This window comes from Antedon bifida, chromosome 6 (assembly GCF_963402885.1).
Source record: "Antedon bifida chromosome 6, ecAntBifi1.1, whole genome shotgun sequence".
NCBI classification, from domain to species: Eukaryota; Metazoa; Echinodermata; class Crinoidea; order Comatulida; family Antedonidae; genus Antedon; species Antedon bifida.
Genome location: NC_136231.1, coordinates 20,240,675 through 20,260,808, shown reverse-complemented (window position 1 = coordinate 20,260,808; position 20,134 = coordinate 20,240,675). Strand labels below are relative to the sequence as shown.

The following is a 20,134-nucleotide window of genomic DNA, read 5'->3' as shown; positions in this document are numbered from 1 at the left end:
ACTACAACAAATTATATAGTTTAAAATGTATAATAAATACAGTGTATTAGTAAAGTGATGACAATGTGAGTTTGATTTGCTTATTATAAAGCAACATCAGACATACAACCTCTTTAGATGCCTGTAGGCCTACAGTATATCCATGTTCTTTGTCGCATGTAATTAAAACACTGCTGCGTGGGATAGCAATTACGCATACAACAATAATAATTAGGCATTGGTTAACGGTAAATGAAATAATTAAAAATGTGACAAATTGACATTCGAGATTATATTCAATGCATTCAAATTATATCCTTTCTGTCACATTTATAAAACAGGCATACTGCATAATAAACTTCTTATATAAATCCACACAATTATTTGTCATTATTTCTATAAATGTATGACAAAGTATGTTAAGACAAGAAATACACACACATTGCCATTTTATGTAAATTTGAGGCATTTTCGAAACAATCAATTTTAAAATAAGGAAAATGCTATTTTTTTAGAAATAGTTAAATGCTAAGTCATTGGAAATCAGTACCATAAATATCTTATCTTATAACATTATGAAAAAACATCAATTTTAAAAATAAATGGGTAATTTCACAATGCTCGTATCATATTTACAACTCATGAAAAATAAGTGAAGTTATTACCTATATTGTTGCTTTGCTATTTTTAACAAAAATAATAGGACCTTTATACTCGGAGATACCTTTAAGAATTTCTGTGACGGTAATTTGCACGTCATAATTGATACCAAATCCACATAATAATTATGACAGAGAAAGTATATTGATCCATGAAAGGGAAATAACACAGTAATTATGATGAACACGATTAGTTACCTTGAGCAAGAGTAAAATATCTTGGTAAAGAAAAAAAAGATATATTTTCCTTCTATGGATTTACATTTATATAACTAACATTTCGTGAACACACCTCATAGTGATACGACATTCATAAATTGGGAATGATTAAATTAATTAATTGTACCACGGAAATATAACATTAGTGAATAATAATGTAAAAGTATTTTACATAAAAAGAAACAATTCTTTGCTTTATACAATGCTAAGTCATACCAACCAATCCAAAACACTTAGTCGAATGACATCACAAACCATGAATCAGTACACTATACATTTAGCCACAATGATGCATTTTGATCTGATTCTTACAATGCTGCAACAACCAGCGTACAGACATAATTGCTCACGATGGAGGAGGAATATTACTCAAGTAATCTGTCCTCACAATATGATGCAGGGCTTAACGCAGAGGAAGCGAGACAGATTTATGAATTTTTCAGGATGATGTCTATAGTAGCCCCTGTCGTTTTCGTTCTGATAATTGTTGTCGGTATAATTGGGAACGTTACTGTGTTTTATATTATATTTACTAACCAGGAGATGCGCACAGCCACAAACTATTTTCTTGCAAACTTAGCAATGACAGATATCGCTCTATTATTAACGTGTGCATTACCAACAACGTTTATGTACCGAGGGTGGGCTGTTGGTCCAGTTGTATGCCGGATCGTAAATTACATGATGTTGGTAAGAGGCATTTTAGTAGATTTATTTTTTTTCTAGTCATCATGTTTTTATTGTATTTGTTAAATTTTTTAAAGGTAATTTGTAATGGCTGATTGATTGATTGTCAGTCACCTTCGTATCATATTGCATAGCTTCTCCTGATTTTTCTGTCATTCAGTTGCTCTACTGATTGGTTAAATACTTCCAGTGAGATTGTAATTTCACTATTCCCTGGCACTTCAGCTCTCCTTGGTTCGGACCTCAAATGTGTCGTTTTATTTTTTTCATATGAGAAATTATTTAGAGGGTTAGGTTATGTTAATATTTATTAGGTACAGTGGTATCATCAGCAGACATGATACTGCACGATGAATTTATGTCTAAAAAATATTTTTTTTCAAAACCATGTTATTATTTGCCAGAATAGTGCTTTGCCAAAGCTTGTTAATCTACGTTACTTATTTTTCTTGATTTGTGATTATTTAATATTATGAATTATTGTAACCTAGCATTTGATTTTTTAAGTATGTTTACAGATTACGTAATTGATATATGTATACTGAAAGGTCAATTTATTTTGATTAGTGTTGCATAATTAGAAAGCAAATTGGTTCATTAATATACTAATCACTGTTATATGTATACTACATGTGTGCGAATCGTCGTTCATTAGTTGAACGTACAGTATTTACCATACTAGACCTATTAATTATTAAAGATAAAACAAAGTGAGCCGTAAAACATATAAATAAGTAATAAGGGCTACAGTAAATCATAGGTCGGCTACCGGTAATGAATCTGAATATTTCTATTTCATTTCCATTATGACATGCTATAACTAACGTGTCTATACAATGTCATATGTCTAACATTCTCTAAAGATACAGTTAAGTGACATAATGACATATTTTGACACAAGAATCATAGACAAATGGAACGCATTACCACAACATGTCATAGACAGTACTACTATAAATAGTTTCAAACAATCATATGATAAACACATTAACACATCCAAGAGAGGAGGCAGTCAATAAGAGTACTAACTCACCTGTCTCCTGATTCACTTAAAGGTAAGAACAGTCTGCAACAACCCTTGATACGATACAAATCCAAGAGTTTGATTACTTAATGCATAAACTCGTTCTAAAATAAACAACAGTAAAAACGTTTATAACAATTAAGTCTATAGTGAATACAGTACTCTCTTAAACAGAACCAAACAATAACATACACTTTGACAAGGAAAGTATATCGTATTACGTGTTGTGTATGATCGATCGTTTATATGGACATATTTATATCATAATTATTGTTGTTATAAAAGACCGTGAAATAACAACCTTTTATATTTGAATTTTATAGAATGCAATGGTTTGCATCATTCATAAAAGATAACATCACTTCTATTATATTCCTCTAGGTTTCTGCATTTAACACTATAGCCCTATAGCATATAACAATATACACTACATAATATTCTGTATAAGTATAACACTTTGTGGTAGGCTACGGTTCACGGAATTTACAGAATTATCAGAAGCCACTTAACCTCGTTAATCAGACATACTAATATTATACAAACAATGGTCATTAAATAGACTACAATTTTTCAACAAATGAAATATTCGTTCTATTCAACAATTACGGAACATGGAGATGCCAGAGAATACATACATTGCAACGTACGCATCAAACTGGAAATTAAATGAACATTAGAATTGTGGTCTCATAACACTGTTTTAACAACTGATAATAATGTAGCGCATAATGGTAAATTATTTAGTGTTACCATTACACTCTAAGTTTGTTTCTCTCTTCATTTTTCAGGTGAGTGTGCAGGCAACGTGCCTTACTCTGGCAATAATGTCCATTGATCGATATCGTCTTGTTGTACTGGCGATTCGTTCTAGGAATACGCGCTCTAAAAGTATGGTTGTCACGACAGCTATTGTGACATGGATAGGTTAGTATCAGTATTTTCAACTATCTTCCTTATTTTCCCATTCAATATGAAATTTCCTCCAATGCAGAAACTTCTTATGAGTAACATAATAATTATAATGTTGCTGATAATTATATAGGCTACTGGTGCAATGTATCTCCACTTTATCAAATTGAGATTTTAAATCTTCGGTCATTTTAAAAGGTTCAAGTAAAACCATTCTTTTGAACACACATTTCGATATACAATTACAATTTTGTTTCATCGTGTTTTGGAATTTCATTATTAGTTACAAGTTTTTTTGTTATTAAAATGGGATGAATACTATAGTTAAACTTACCAAGTAAATCCATAATGTGGTAAATAGATTAAATAGTGAAAAATAAACGGTATGGCAAAAACAATTATCAGGTTACTATATGTAATACAATTTGAATTTTAAGTTTCTGGTGTTTTTATTCAAGTTCAAATATGCTACTGTTTATCAAAAATTATCCAACGTACGCCAACCAACTTTTTATAAGGTTTTCAGAACCGGGAACTTACCCGATAATTGTAAACTTCACTTAAAACTAAAACTACTGGAAAGGTCCGACTGGTTTTTATAGCAGAATTATGCATTTGACCATTTAAGTAGAAAACCATGCTGAATTATGTTACACATATATCTGAAATGCATGCAGTAATATGTGAGCTTTAACTAAAAAAAAACAACTAAGACCTTACTGAAAAAAACCCTTTCCAACATTCCTTAAGCCGTACATTTTCAAATAGTACGTTGATAGAAAATTAACTGCGCACAGATCAAAAACAAGATTGTCATTCAATCACCAGTACAAAACATGAATACCGAGAATTGAATTAAATGTTCCTCTCTTTTTAATCCCAAATAAATATTTTATATTGCATAAAATATATTCCAATGGAGTATGTTGCATGAATGTGTCTTTAAAGGAACCTTAAAATAACAAGTGAACACATTTTATAGTCTTATTTAATGGCAGATAATACACATAGGATTAAGGTTATTTCGTTGGCAGTTACTGTTATTTCAATTTATAAATTAATCGACGTCAACTCCTACTTATATAATCGTACTTTTATTGCTTTACCAATCGCCATGTCAGTTATGTTATATAGTTCGCTGTGCGCTGTCACCCGCAATGTGTCAACATGAGATTACCGAACCAAGGGTCGCCTAAGCGATAGATCAGAACAAATAAAACACAGTACTACAATGCGCTATTCAGTCTGCTTTGGTCTAAATGTGTACAATCCCTATTTACCGACCCTTCCAGACCTCGCTCCCAATCCTTTTTTTTTAAATCGGAGATGTTCTACATCAATTAATTAGTTAGGTCTTGAAAAACACTGGAAATTAGTCCTAATGATGCCAACTAACATTGGTTCGTGTTCGATATTGATATCTTAAATAGTGTAGGTAATATAAATGCATTCAGAATATTCGACAGCTCAATGAGTGTTTGATAACTAATCTATTTCATTTCAACGAAGATTACCATATTTTTAAAAGATTTACTTAATTTTCTATACAGTATGATTAGTACTGATAGTTCTAACACGGATCAAGGTGGTCATCGACTTTGATGACAATAATCAATAGAATTTTTTGCCTGTGTTTTACTTAATTTAATGAATGGGACAGAACCCTGGAGTGCTAATAAAACAATTATACTGCCGTATTATAGTCAAAACTTCTACCAAATCTCTTTAAGCATAGAAAGTGGAGTTGGCATGTCGAGATAAAATGTCATCATCTTTGACACGACCAGAATCTCAAAAGACAATTTTTCCTTATTTCGCAAGGGCCAATCGAACCTAGTTTCAATTGTCTAAGAACTTGTTTAAGGTTTATCCTACCATACCTGCAAAAACCAAAAAATGTAATCAAATGTAAGAAAAAAAATACTATACCATAGAGTATAATAGAATTGGCTATCAGCACAATTATATATTATTTCATATTAATGATATAAACCAACAGTTGTTTTTTCATAATTCGGGGTTTTTTTCTGATACTTAAGTTGAGTTTTCTGAATTTAAGCATCTCAATATTTGTTAAATAATTTTTTCCCAAGAGAAGACAATGACATTTTCGTCTTCGATATTTTGTCCAAATTATATGGAAATTAGAAGATTAAATGCAACAGGTGTTACGGAATAACATTATCTGCGGGACGCGAATGAGATTCTATAAAACACTTTCTCTAATTACAGTAGGTATTATTAAAATATGACGTAAGTAATAATATATAGATGCAAAAATGCCCTTAACGACTTGCGATAAATGAAAAGGTGAAACCCAACGGTGTGCAGAAAATGAATACGGTAAATATACAAATGAAATGTCACATTATGATACATAACGCACTAATCAATCAAAACGATAATGATGACGGCTGAAATGGCAATGCGGATGATTTTTCAGGAAAAGTGTAAAGGATAGATGATAAATTTTGTTTTGGGGTGTTTTTATGCATCATATGCGAGATTAACTATTTTCTATGTTAAAAAATTAAAAGAGAGACGATCTATTTCCTAAATATAACTGAACCTAACCCTTTAAATAATCTCTATCAACTTGTAAAACGACGGGTGCGTAATGTCATTAAAGAATAACTTATTTTATTTCATTTTTTGTTCGTACGCTAGAAGAGTTTTGTTGTTACAATCACGATTGGTACAGTCTATTGAACGTCATGTGTTCCACAATAGAAATGCTAATAAGGGTAACGTGAAATACTTATGTAAAGATACAGGTGCAATTTTTCTACATTTTAAGAATTGTGATATTATTAACAATACACTGTAGGCCTGAGTAACTGTTGTTTTTTTTTTCTTGCAGTTTCATTCACAACACACATCCCTACGATAGTGTATATGACCTACGAGGATGGCGTGTGCCTAACTGCCTACCCATCTGAACTAAGTAAAAAGGTGTACATAGCTTTTACTTCGTGTACAACCTATTTCCTGCCACTAGCGAGTATTTTTGTGTGCTATTTAAAGATTCTTATTCAAGTCTGGCGTAAAACGTCCCGTGGAACAGAAAGTGCACAGGCTCACAGAAGATACGTGCGTCGAAGACGGCGTGTAACAAGGATGGTATTCACAATTGTTATACTATTTGCTGTTTGCTGGGCCCCTTGCCAGGCTTCATTCCTCATAGAAACATTCCATCCACATTTCTATAATGACATTTTCACAATTGAGGAATACAAGAGAAAAAATATTTTTCGTTTGTTTACCCAATGTTTAGCTTACACCAACAGCGCTATGAACCCTATCGTGTACGGATTCGCTGTTAAGTGTTTTAGAAAGTACCTTATGAAAATGTTTTTTGCGAAAGTGCCTAAAAAGAGTAGCTGTGTTACAACGACAATGCAAGCCAGAAATGGAGTATCAACTAAGTATAGCAGGTACTCGAGTGAAGATATGCTATAATTGATCATACTTGTTTTCTAAAGTGTCCTGTCGAGCACTGTATATAAAGTATACTAATGAAATAGATTGTCTATGTATATTCTTCGTTCTTTATTGTCCAGTATTGTACAATATATGCGCAGTCTGAAGAAGTCTCTGTTAAATGGTTTATATGGATGAACCAAGTGAATGCGTTTATACAGTGTATCCATATTCAAACTATTATTTAACTAAACAAAGTGCCGGTTCCTTTAGTTAACTATTTTAATTTTCTTTGAAGAATTTATGATAGTCATTATTTTTTTGGTAAAAGCAATTTTCAAATAAATTAGCAATTTCGTATAGAAATGAACATACTGCTTCGGGCTTATAGATAAACATAACATGAATACGTGAATTATGGAGCATTATGTGTTTTCTAACATTAATCGTAATGTCACAAGCGAAAAATTGAATATTTATGTCCATCTAGCGAACGTACCGATATGGCATTAAATTGAAACAATCTTACAATAAGTGACTATTAAGCCTATAATCCACGTGCATTACAGTTCGTGTAATATTCATCATCATATTGTGCACTTTTTTAAAAACATTAGTATGATGACTTTGCTTTGGTTGTATTAATGAATGCTTATGTATATTTTGTTTTGTACATCGTATTATCTTTCCTGCTGCAGAATCTATTTACCGCTTCTATCTGTACCTAATCATTGCTGATAAGTAAACCTAATTTAAACGTGATGTGAAATCTACAGGATAAATTAAAAGCATTCCCGCAAGGAATACACATTGAAAACGAACGTCAACAGCAGACTATTGTCAGAATTAAATTGTTGATCAAGATGAAGACAATCAGCGTCCACCATGAATTTGATTGCCCGAGTGAATTACTGCCTGGTGGATTTGATTTCCAGATTCGAATTGAATTTGATTGGCCTATTCAATATATACAGCGGGAGTGGATTCGAATGCAGAGATATATTTGACTACTGATGTAACCAAAGACAAACGCTTGCTTCCAAACATGCTAATTACAGGCTATTACTGTATTTTGTTATTGTAAAACATTTCATCATTTTCAAAATTACTAAAAAGTCTACTGTACTCAGCATGGACAAAATTTGAAAAACAATAATACCGGTGTATACAACATCGATAATTTAGTGTCAACTGTACATTTTAAAATACACAATTTAGTATCACGACTATCTGTGTTGGCATTGTAATCATAAAGAGTATAAAGTCTATCTTCATGATACAGGTACTGTCAATGCAAACGGGATAATGTGCATTTAGGTTAAAGATTTGTCAATTCGATTTGGCAACAGCTTGGGACCAGGCATTTTTATGGTACTGTTGACATTGAGTTTGGTTGGTGGAGGGGCGGGGGGGGGGGGGGGCGTTGTGGAGGTGTGGTCTGAAATAACGTAATGTGTAAGTCGGTGGTCTTGTCATTGCAAACTATATAATTCATTTGTCTATAATTTCTATACCAAAAAATCATTATATTATTTAATTTGGTTACATTAATATAATGGCAAATACGATATTATTATTTTTTAAACTCACACAATTCAGTTTTATATCATTACTGAGATGTATTCATTTGGGCCAGTGGCGTAAGTATAAATCAAGTCAGTATTAATGTATCTTGCCTAGAGAAACGACGAAATAAATCAAGAAATATCAAGATACACTCTCATAGATTTATACAACAATTATATTTATAAAATCATATTTGTATTTCAGAAATTTTAATAATAATATATAAACATTTTCTAACGCGCTGCCATCAGAATTGTGAGTAATCCTTAACTTTATTTTGAAATCAATACACAAATATATTTCTTTTGTTTGTCACAAGTTTTCAAAAATAAAATTAATCATGTTTGGAAGTTCCTAGATTCATTTATTGTCACCAATAAAAATAAGATGAATAAAAATAAATATTTTATTTAGTCAGGTTTATAGCTGTATAGTTTTAAACTAATTTCCAAATTAATAGTATACATACATAATAATGTTTAAGAGTGAAATGGTACACAATTTTTGTATGAGGTGAACACCCATGTTTTCACTCATTGAAAACATTTATTCTATTGCACAATTGCAAACATTCATCATTTTGTTTTATTAAAAGAATGAACGCGCATAGTATTTTAATTGAGTTGAAAAATATCTCTTAGGCGTTGTATAATACCTGATTGATGTTACCGATCTATAATATATTTTCATATTGATAATTATTCCTTATTATACTACTTTCTTAGATATAATCCTTTTTTCAAAGAAAGATTATCATTAAAACACCCGGGGTAATAATTAAGGCTTTGTGGAGGCGGAATGTTTTTTTTTCATTTAACTAACATTAAATGAAACTGTGTTATTTAAATAAACACCGTTCAATTGGACATGTTACATGTACGTACGGAATAATGTTTTCTTTTTTTCTTCTCTTGATTTAATTGGGGGTTTTTTTTTTAGATTCTTCAACATTATATATTTCAGTATAAAGCTAAAAGATATTCTATAAACATTCTAATGCATTTTTTGAAAAAAAAAATGGTATGAGTTGTCATTATAGGCGTAATATTGATAGGCCTACATAAAATTAAATTTAAATGCTACGATTTCAATGATTTATGCATGTGACTTAGCTAAACCTACATTTATAGGTCTAGAAATTCGTATCAAAACCGAATCCGAATGCTGTTAAAATGAAAAGTAAGCCTTTTCCGAATAGTGAATTTGCCGTAAAAGTGTAGGCCTACTATTCGTATGAAATCGTGGTAATACTTGGCTTACTCTGGTAAACAAGGTTTAATATGAGAGTGATGGACCATCTTCAATCTAAAAATGTATTGAAAATTATAGGCCTAGTAAGTACTAGCATTTATATTATTTGTTATTGTTAGGGACGTTTTATTTTAAAACATTTTATAATAGTAAATTTGCAGATTAAAGTTCTTTTCTTGGCTATAAAATTGTTGAAAAAATGGAAAATTTGTCATTGCTAAGGGAAATTGTTCACGACATCCGATCAATGATTTTGAACACTGATTAATAGATTCTTCAAACTAAGAAAAGATTCTTAAACTAAACCCACTGATGACCGTGGTTTATCATCTACAATGTGTTATACAACCTTGAAAATAATAATATTAATAATCGGAATCTGGATTTTAGTATCGTAATATCCCACGTCAAGTACCTTTTCAGTTAAAATATCAAAAGCTGCCTCGGAGGAAGTTACATTAAACTAACACGCCCGAATTATAAGGATATTGACACAATATTATGCTGCAGAATTTAGAGATTGTACTGTTAATAGCAAACGTTTGCAGCGTGACGCTCAAAACGTATGATGTTGTAGAAAATGACAATACGTAATATCGTGTTTAAATCATGTTTTGTTGTAACTATAATCAGGTTAGTTCTTGTGTGTGATCCATATTTAATCAAAACTGCCTCAAGTATAAAACAATTAAAAGCACATCGATACTATTTGAAGCGGGGAGTAAGTGTTTGATAACCATTCGCTAATAATCGCTACTATACAACACAATATTATGAACAGCCGTATCAATTCATTGTAATGTCGTGGTTTCGAACAAATAAAGAGGAGAAAACACTTGGTTTCTTTCCTTCAGTGCGATTTTATCAGTTTCGTATATATTGTACTTCAGCATCAAATCATTACATAGGCCTAAGTCATTTCAAGTACAAGAATTCAAGATTCAAGATTCAAGCCCTGCAAAATATGAATACAAATAACAATTGCCACTGTATCTAACAGTCAATTATAACAATAAGTAATAATTCACAACACTAATCCAACAACGAACAATCAAAATATAATAGTACCTCAAGTTATCAACACCAACGTATGACACAGCATCAACTCGTGATAACAAGATAACAACTCCTGATTATTATACTTCCGACCGAGCAAAACTAAGATAAATATTGTAAATGCAAGTTTCATTAATTGTAAGCATGATTATAGTTATCATATGGTAAATCAGTTGCTTATACATATACAAGTTAAGCTTAGTACTTACAAAATAAGAACATAGCAAGAGCTTAAACAAACTCTCAAACAAAACTGTAACATAGCGAGAGCCTGAAACACAACGAACAAAAGACCCGCTCTGCTTACGCACGGTCTTTTACCACACAGTGTCACCTGTATTCCAATTACAGAATGACTACACATCGCCCTCAATACTCAATTCATCACATCTTCCCCGCCCGAAAGTACTTTTTCCCCCAAAAGTAAAGTTTCAATAAAAAAATGCAATAGCCATATTTATTTGTTTAGAACAGAAATTGGAAGTCTATGAGGATTACTATTAATACCCTTAGTGGAACGGGTTGACCTTCTCGGAGGAAAACGGACACTTTGTGTGGGATAATACGATTCCCAAAGCTCAAAATGAAAATGTTCTGGTATTTTTGTTTTGTAATAGTAAAAAAAGGGTTAATCAAAAGTAATAAACCATCCATTTATTGCTAAACTTCTTACCGTACATTTTCTTAACCGCTAGTACGTGTATTATTCAAATTTATTCAAAATACAAAACGAGCATTATATAAAAAGCAAACAAATATTATTAGGTGCTAAAATTACGTATGGCTCCTTGAAACTTCAATATTTTTCAAATCAAATTGTTTTCAAATACAAAACGAGCAGGTATAAAAGGCAATGAAAACAGGTACACGCTAGTTGGTAATGCCAAAGCTGAAAAAACAAGGCCATAGGCTACATGGCTGCAGTCGTGCTCAAGTTAGTGTTTGCCGACCAACCAACCGACCGACCGACCGACCGACCAACCGACCGACATAGTGAGCTGTAGAGTCACGTTGCACGGACAAGTTAGTGTTTACCGACCAACCGACAGACCGACCGACCGACCAACCGACCGACATAGTGAGCTGACTAAAAGTATTACAATGTTTCCTCTGGTAAAATTGAGCATCGGAAATGTAGTCAACATAAGTGATAGGTACGGTATGAAGGAGTTAACAGTGAATTTTCATTATGACAAAATTAAAAAACAATGTTAAATAATAATAATATAAACAGGTTGGATGATATTATTACAGGTAGAACGTATAATATTGGGGCTATCGCAAGAGGGCGCACATCCGGAAGTATCTTCTCCGAATCCGCAGAATCCAAAAAAAAATGTATAGGCCTACTGTACATACTACTATTATTATCATTATTATATTGTATGCAATACAAATAAAAGTGTTGAGTAAACATAGAAGAAATGTTTTATTTATTTATATATTACCAAAAGTATTTTTAATGGATAAGGTCCCGTGCACTAAAGAATGTGGCATATAAACGTGTTCAAATGAATTATTGGCGTTTTTTGTCGAACTTGGTTACGTAATTAATACGAGTCAGGTTATGTAAACACTATTATATTATCAAGAATCAGGTTACGCTATTTTGGATCTGATTTTTTATAAGTAGGCTATGTAGGCCTAAGTAAGTGACGACTATTACTATTCAAAGATGTAGATGTATGTTTAGTACATTTCTGTTTAATTAAATGTAGGCTACTGTACCTGACAATGATTTCTGGAGTTTGAATTTAAAATTGATGGTATATTTCGTGGATTATCAGAGAGACTGACTCGTCAACGACAACGACAGTCAGACTTATACTCATATATTATTAGCCTCGTACGAATTGTGAGTGAGTCCGTTATCTGTATGTTGAAAACGTAATATTTATGTCTGTGTCAAGACACATAGTAAAACACAGTACATACGTAATATAAACACAGAGTGAACACAAATTGTGTGGTGTTTTTTTTTAATCTGTGTACATACATTAATTTTGAGTAGAATAATTATACTGCCTATTTCATAAGAGATCAACAGTATGTTTGACATACATATTGACAAATTAGGACAGCCGTAGGTACGTCAAAGCAAATTAAAGTTGAACAAGCATTGATTGCCATGAATCAGAAGTTGGTAAACAAAATGAATATATGTCTCTGACTCTTCTATATTCATATCATCTCGGCGATTTGGCTTAATTGAATTATTCCTAATAAGAAACATTGTGGCGTATTATTAAATATTAATATATATATTATTTATTATTAAATTATGACGTATCAGAACTACCTCTGAGCTGGACCAATGGTGACACCTGGACAAAGTGTCCCCATAATAGGAGTGGCCCATCAACAGGCCGTAGTGTTAACACATTCTTTACTTTAAATGTTCTCCTTAAAGATATGTTGTCCCCCTTATTTTATTTTTTTTTATTTGAATATACCATTACTTTTAATGCCACATAATTATTTGATCAAAAACAACATATCTATTCAATCAATCATCAATCAATCAATCAAAGTAACATTTATTTCTCTTATAATTTCATAGTAAATAAAAATTAACAGTAAATATGATTAAAATAAGAGGGGTAAAATTCCAAAACGCGAAGCTTGTATCCCATAAAACTGAAAAAGAAAACAGGACAACACGGGAACCGGAAACAGGACATAACAGTAACGAAGACTTTAGTTCTTATGCCTATATAGTATTTGAACAATTTTGCTAGGCCCTTCAAGGAAATATTATGTCTGGTTACTGAAGTGATCCTTTCCCCATTAACCTGTCTTACTAGGCTTACATTAAGATAGAAATTGAACCAGTTTTTTTGTTAATGTACTGATATTTTACTATTCACATTCTGCTCTTAATGCAATGTCTTGAGATATTAAATTTTCTTGTCTTTTTATGACATTTTCTCGACGCGATTTTCGATTGAACTTTCCATAATTACAAATCTGACCTTCTTTTTATGTAGTAGTGTATCATCTTTACCGAAAGAGGTTTTAATTTACAAATCACATTACTGAAATCATAACGTACTTTTCACATGTCCCAAAGAGCTTATAGCTTTCGACTTGAGATTACCGACGACAAACTTCCTAATATTGAGGCATTTTGATTGCAGAACAACGATATTTTAAAATTTGTTTATAAAAAAGTTCAAAACGCGTTCCCATCTGCACCTTGATGCAAGAAATGTTCCACCACTAAAATTCCATCAGACATAATACAATACTATACATACATTTTATAGACGATGGAACGTTTTCCAAGATGAACATTTGATTGAAAAAGTAGTTCGAGTGTTACAAGTTCTGACCTACTCTGCTGTCAAGCCATTTCAGTTTGATGTGTCGCTGTCAGCATGATGTGACTTTATACAAACTTCCAGACGTGTAATGATAGATGGGGAGCGAAAATAACATTTGAAGTAAATTCCAATTTGTTAATGCAGTGTATTGGATTTTTTGTTCTTGCTCTTTCTCTCTCTCTCTCTCTTTAGAATAGCCAAAAGGTTTATCTGTCCTTAAGGCTAGCCCACGATCTAAATGCTTTACTTAATTTGTCTACTAACTGTTGGCCGGATGTAACTCTCCTCGGCGGGAAACATTTTTAGACTAAGCTTCGTGGCTAAACGTTGTTTTGAATAAAGTAAATAAATATATAATAAATATAAATAAATACTCTTACATGTACAATCCTTGCCAAATACAATACATTGTTGTGCTGTTCAGAGACAATGATTGGCGCATGCGTAGTTGTTCGCGTTTTGAGATTCGGCGGATAAAATGAGATGTGTCATAATAGTACAAGATAGGCATACTACATTAATGTAGCAAGGTTTATTATTAATTGTTTATTAAAACACTTTCTAAAGATAAAATTCAGTAAGCCTTCATAACTTTAGAAACTCATGCATGCATTTTTAATCGTAGGCCTCCTATAGGAAATATTCTCGTCATATATACTAAACAGTAAATATACACTTTTTTGTGCAGTGAAACTTACTAATTTGTTTTGGTTACCGTAAATTGTGGGTAAACTTGTTTGAGGTTTATGCAACGAATATTATTGATTTATGTTATTTTCATTTATTATGCAGAATAAATTAATATCAAAATAAACAAACAATTAAACATACTTCTTTTTATTACTCATATATCAGTATGATTCGTGATTAAGGATTTGATGAAGAATTAAGTCATGACTAAATATGTGATAAATAAGATTGTTTGTCAGTTTGATAATGATTGTTCATTTTGGTGATTCCTTGCGGATACGAGGTGATACACTGGCGTCAATATGTCACAGAGGAACTTATCTACATCATAAAATTGTGTGTCATAATCTTATTTCTCTGTATACTTCTTATGTTTTATCAAAATAAATGGTTATACGTCTATTAACCGCCATTCATGTAGTTATAAAGATTGTAGAATTGACACAGTAAATTGTTATTGTATTTCCGTATAAATTATGAACGTGTGCCACTGATACAAAAGCGTTTGTTCAATAAAGTTTACCTCTTCAAATAAACTTAAACAATAGTAAAACAGTTAATTAGAATGAATAGATATATAGAACAATGCATTAGGCCTATAATAATAAACTAACATTTTCCATCAACGTGTAAACCCACAGTGATAGCACTATCCTTTCATACTGTATATACTTTCCATAGGCCTGACATACTATAGTACAAAGTTCAATACATTAAACAGTAGGCCTAATAATATTAATAATACAATGAATGAACATATTCCTACCTTAAATAACCAACTTTAACCTCGTAGCAAAATCCCGCATATAGATATATATTTTACGTACAGATATGAGGGGCCTAATGCTTATAATGTTTTCAAACAACGTTCATTTAGTGTCAGATGTAGCTGCGTTAGATAGTCGTATTTACAACTTATCAATTACGCATTTACATATTAGCATAAGTTACTTATTTAAGATAATTAATACCAATACGTGTGTTCCGCTTGGCAATAAGAAACACGATTGTGGCACAGCCCTAGCAACCATATTTGATTATTATTATTCTATTATCAAATGTAAACATTTGAATTATGACTTGCAGTCAATGATTATGACAAGAACCAATAATACCGATAGGCCTACTACAGTATAGATAAAGTAGAGTAGGCATACACTCACCAAAATAATCCTACCACTAAGGATGATTTACACACCGTGTATAGCACCAACCGTATGAGGACGCACCAAACGAATTTCTCTCTGCAAAAATCTAATCTTTTGCTTTAACACAGTCTTCGTTAAAGTTCTTTCTGTGTAGGCCTACAATCTAGTAGTAGAACTAGTAATTGTTTAACTTTAATGTTGTAGGTAATTTTAATTATTTTGTTATTTGTTTTACTTAAATTAATTATTCTTATTTAGTAATAAACACAGGAATGCGTACAGAATTATAGTGATATTATCTTATCATATTTATAGCATGTCAAAACGTCAATCAATAGCACCGTTTATATATTTAACCTGGGGTAATAAAAGCAACGACACTAGATGGCAGCAGACAGAAAGAAACGGTCCCATAATGCATCTGATTATGTTCTTGATTGTGTGATACGAAGAAAACAACAGAGTAACAAATGACCTGAGTCGCTTCTTGTGCTTCTAAATTTTCATTCAAAATCTAGCATTCACAAATTGAAGTCTAATTATTGTTGTTTTTACAAATGAATTGGATGAAAATGCAAACATTTACAATTTTGCTATATATCGGTAGGCCTAAATGGATATGACGCTGAAACGTCATAATAAAGATGATAGATTTTGAGGAGCTTGTTTCATGGCCGGCTACCGGGACGGCCATGTGTCCTAACTTACCATCCCAACTAGCACCGCTCTCCCCTACTAATTATTTTCCAGACGGGCCACTTTCATGGTGAAAAAATGTATTATGTGGATGGCATTCAAACTTGTGATCTAATCTAAGCATTTATTTTTATTATTATTTTTTTTTTATTAAACTTTAATTTTAATTAGGGTGACAACGGGAACGATACAAATACGAAAAGACGAAAAAAAAGATAACAAAATGAGAAAAAAAGAGACCAATAAAAAAAAATATAATATATATATTCAAATTAATTAATTAAATTTCAGTATATCACCGGGCGGTTTAGAATTAATGTTCATTGCCCGAGGTGTTTATATATATATATATATATATATATATAAAAGTATCTCTTCGGAGATCCCGCCTCGTGAATAAAAATACTGTAAGATGAGGGCGTATCAATTTGATCTCTGGTGCGCGTGCGTACAACTGAGGACTAGTGCTGTTCCGCCGTACCACGCCGAGAATGTTAAAGAGTCGCTATCCAATCGAGTTCGAACAATACCATGAAAGCCCCAGTGGTCTAATGGTTAGGACATCTGCATATCAAGCAGGCGGTCCGAGTTCGAGTCTCGGTTGGGGCGACTTTTTCTCATTCTCACAGATTTCCTCATCTTTATCGTTTCAAATTAATTAATTAAATTTCAGTATATCACCGGGCGGTTTAGAATTAATGTTCTTTGCCTGATGAGTTTATATATATATATATATATATATAAATCATACTGTAAATTATAGAAACAGTGCTCATATTCGGAACATGATCTCATAATCGCGTCGAGCATAGCTCATTGGCGAAAGTTCCGTATTTTTTAGTTGTATGAAAAAATGTCTCTGGCGGGATTCGAACCTGCAACCTCTCGCTTACAGGGCGAGTATCATACCACTAGACCACAGAGCCATGTATGGTATTATCACATTTCGAAACTTTCAGGGAAAGTACCTATACTTAACGTATCTATCGAAATATTGCGCCCTCTAAGGTGTGAAAGGAATTAAAACTTGAAGAGAGCTTCGATAAAACGGAGCATTTTGTCATCGGTAACGCTCTGTATTCGCATTTTTTTTATTCAATTTTCTGCCATATACAATACAAAGAAGACAAAACAAATATAAAAGGCAAGGAAAGATCTAACAGGTGCTAAACACCTATGCTAGAACAGAGCACAGAAATAAACCAAAACAAATACAATCTACAATTAAAGCATCTACAGGAAAGCGACCAACTATACACATTTTCAATATCAAAATTATTTTTAAAATAAATATTGAGATAATTTAATATTTGATTTTAAAGAAATATTTAAGTTTCTCCCAAGATACGCCAATGTCCACTATTAATTTGTAGATTGTTTAATGTTTTAATTTTTAAGGAAAGATAATCAGTTTAAGTATAGTTACATAAAACCAATTGATTTAGTTTTTTAATTTCTATTTTAATTAGCGTAAATTCCGGAATTTTTATAATAGATGCCCTAAACAAAACAAGCAAAGTTTTAAACAAGAAAGAAACATATTGAAATAAAATTGAAAAATAATCCCAAGATAATATGTAGAAATGTTAGGCATACAGACAAGACTATAATTATAGTGTTTTCAAAAATTCATTTCAAATTTGTAAAATAATTTAAACAATGTCACACAATAGCTGTGTTGATTTGCGTCACCAGGGCGAGAATCCAAAATCGTTCAACCGTGAGCCCTCATAGACTCTTTTCCCAGACGTGTTATGGGTTGAGCAACATGGACCTAGTGTTGTTACTGTTGAAGTCATTCGATAGCCATATCCATCGCCATATTATTGACGGCCGTGAATTCTGTCTAATATTCGGGAAAATAAAAAATAGAATAGACATAATGATAACTGCATGAATTAAAACAAATGGATATTTGATAATGAAAATAATGGCTATACCGCCCTCAGTTGGTCAGTCGTTTTGCGATATGTCGTCATAAATTCTCGTGAGTGAAATAAAAGCAGAAAATAATCACAATGATAATTGGCGGAGGTAAATTATAAGTACTTCAGACAATCAATAAACAAGTTAGCATTATGGGAAGTTTCCACACCTATTATTAGTATTTGAATTATGGGCATATCACTAGATTTGGAATGTCTGTAGGCCCTACGTAACAAGCCAACAATATTCAAGTTTACATTATATTATTAATAATAATAATAAACAATATTTATATAGCGCCTAATGGATCACTGACCCCTCTAGGTGCTTTACATTAGACCCTAACTAATGTTAATAAACTATCCCCCACCGGACACCATTCCGGTATTTCTTAGCCGAGGTTTCGGGGATGGAAACAATCAATAATGTGAAAGAATGTAACTATGCTTAACTAAGGTAAAACTATCCCCCGCCGGACACCATCCCGGTATTTCTGAGTCAAGGTTTCGGGGCCAGAATTAAGAATAGAGAGTAATTAATATTGATCACGAAAAATTAAATTTGGCATGTATGGCATATTTTATCCTATTTATATCATGTTTATTTTTCAAAATTCTTAATCCTTAGATAGACCCACGGTGGCTACAACTAAGGTCACCAATACCTACAATATTATAGGAATTGTAAATTGTAGTTGCTCATAATAATGCTGTTAACTTTCAACTTTATTCACATCATACAAACAGTACAATATGTGAAAAGGAGCCAAAAAATAGCTTTCGCTAATCGAGGTTTGACTCCTGTCACAAAAAATAAATTAGTTAAAATTCATAAATTTTGATCTAACAACAATAATCAATAAGAAAGAAACAACAACTATATTATAAAAGAAATAAAGTAAACAAGGGCTAACATTAATGTTTTTGTAAAAAAGTAAACGTATAAGTATAAAAAAGTATATCAAGACGATTTGATGCACCAATCAATCAAACTCGATAGACAGTTTCTGGTGGAACGGTTTTCCACAAGAGAGACAGGCCACCACACTCATATAGTCGTTTGAGCACCGTGTTTTTCGTGTAGAGAAAAAAATAATAGTCATTAAATCAACGTCACCCTCGTTTTAAGATTCTAAATCATGTTTATGTTTCATTTCGTGGAAAACTTATTGCAAATTATCAGGATCTCTATTTCGTTGTTACTTGACATGCAAGCAGCTCAATGACGTGATAACCAATGACATCCAGCCTACGTCACTACCCTCGTGACTGTATGACGTAAAATTGACGGCTTCGGTTTTATGCTGCTGCTGTGGGGATAAGTAGATGTTAATAGTATCTATCATGGCACGATTATAAAGATTGAAAGCATTCAATGAGAATTTCAATTTCTGCTAATATTACCTGCTGTAAAAATTGTAAAAATAGAATAATGTAAATATTGCATTTCTAAATTCACAATGCATACAATGAACAACCGGTTTTAAATTCGATGTGTCTCTTTTATCTAATCTATTGACAAATCAACACGGTAAATCTTTAAAAAGAAGCACTAAAAAGAAATCATGAATAACAAAGAATT

At 32.0% G+C, this 20,134-nt stretch overlaps 1 protein-coding gene and 1 non-coding gene across 2 annotated transcripts; one reads left to right on the top strand and one right to left on the bottom strand.

Moving 5' to 3' along the window:
• The first annotated feature begins 1,257 nt into the window (after positions 1 to 1,257).
• Positions 1,258 to 8,736, top strand: LOC144844526 (G-protein coupled receptor 54-like). The gene is made up of 3 exons (XM_078701472.1): positions 1,258 to 1,547; positions 3,357 to 3,492; positions 6,338 to 8,736. Exons 1-3 carry the CDS (start codon positions 1,302 to 1,304, stop codon positions 6,934 to 6,936), a joined length of 981 nt encoding a protein of 326 aa, XP_078557598.1. The 5' UTR covers positions 1,258 to 1,301; the 3' UTR covers positions 6,937 to 8,736.
• An 8,745-nt stretch (positions 8,737 to 17,481) lies between these two features.
• Trnat-ugu (transfer RNA threonine (anticodon UGU)) lies at positions 17,482 to 17,553 on the bottom strand. Its single transcript has one exon. It is a non-coding gene; the product is annotated as a tRNA-Thr (tRNA).
• Positions 17,554 to 20,134: the final 2,581 nt, after the last annotated feature.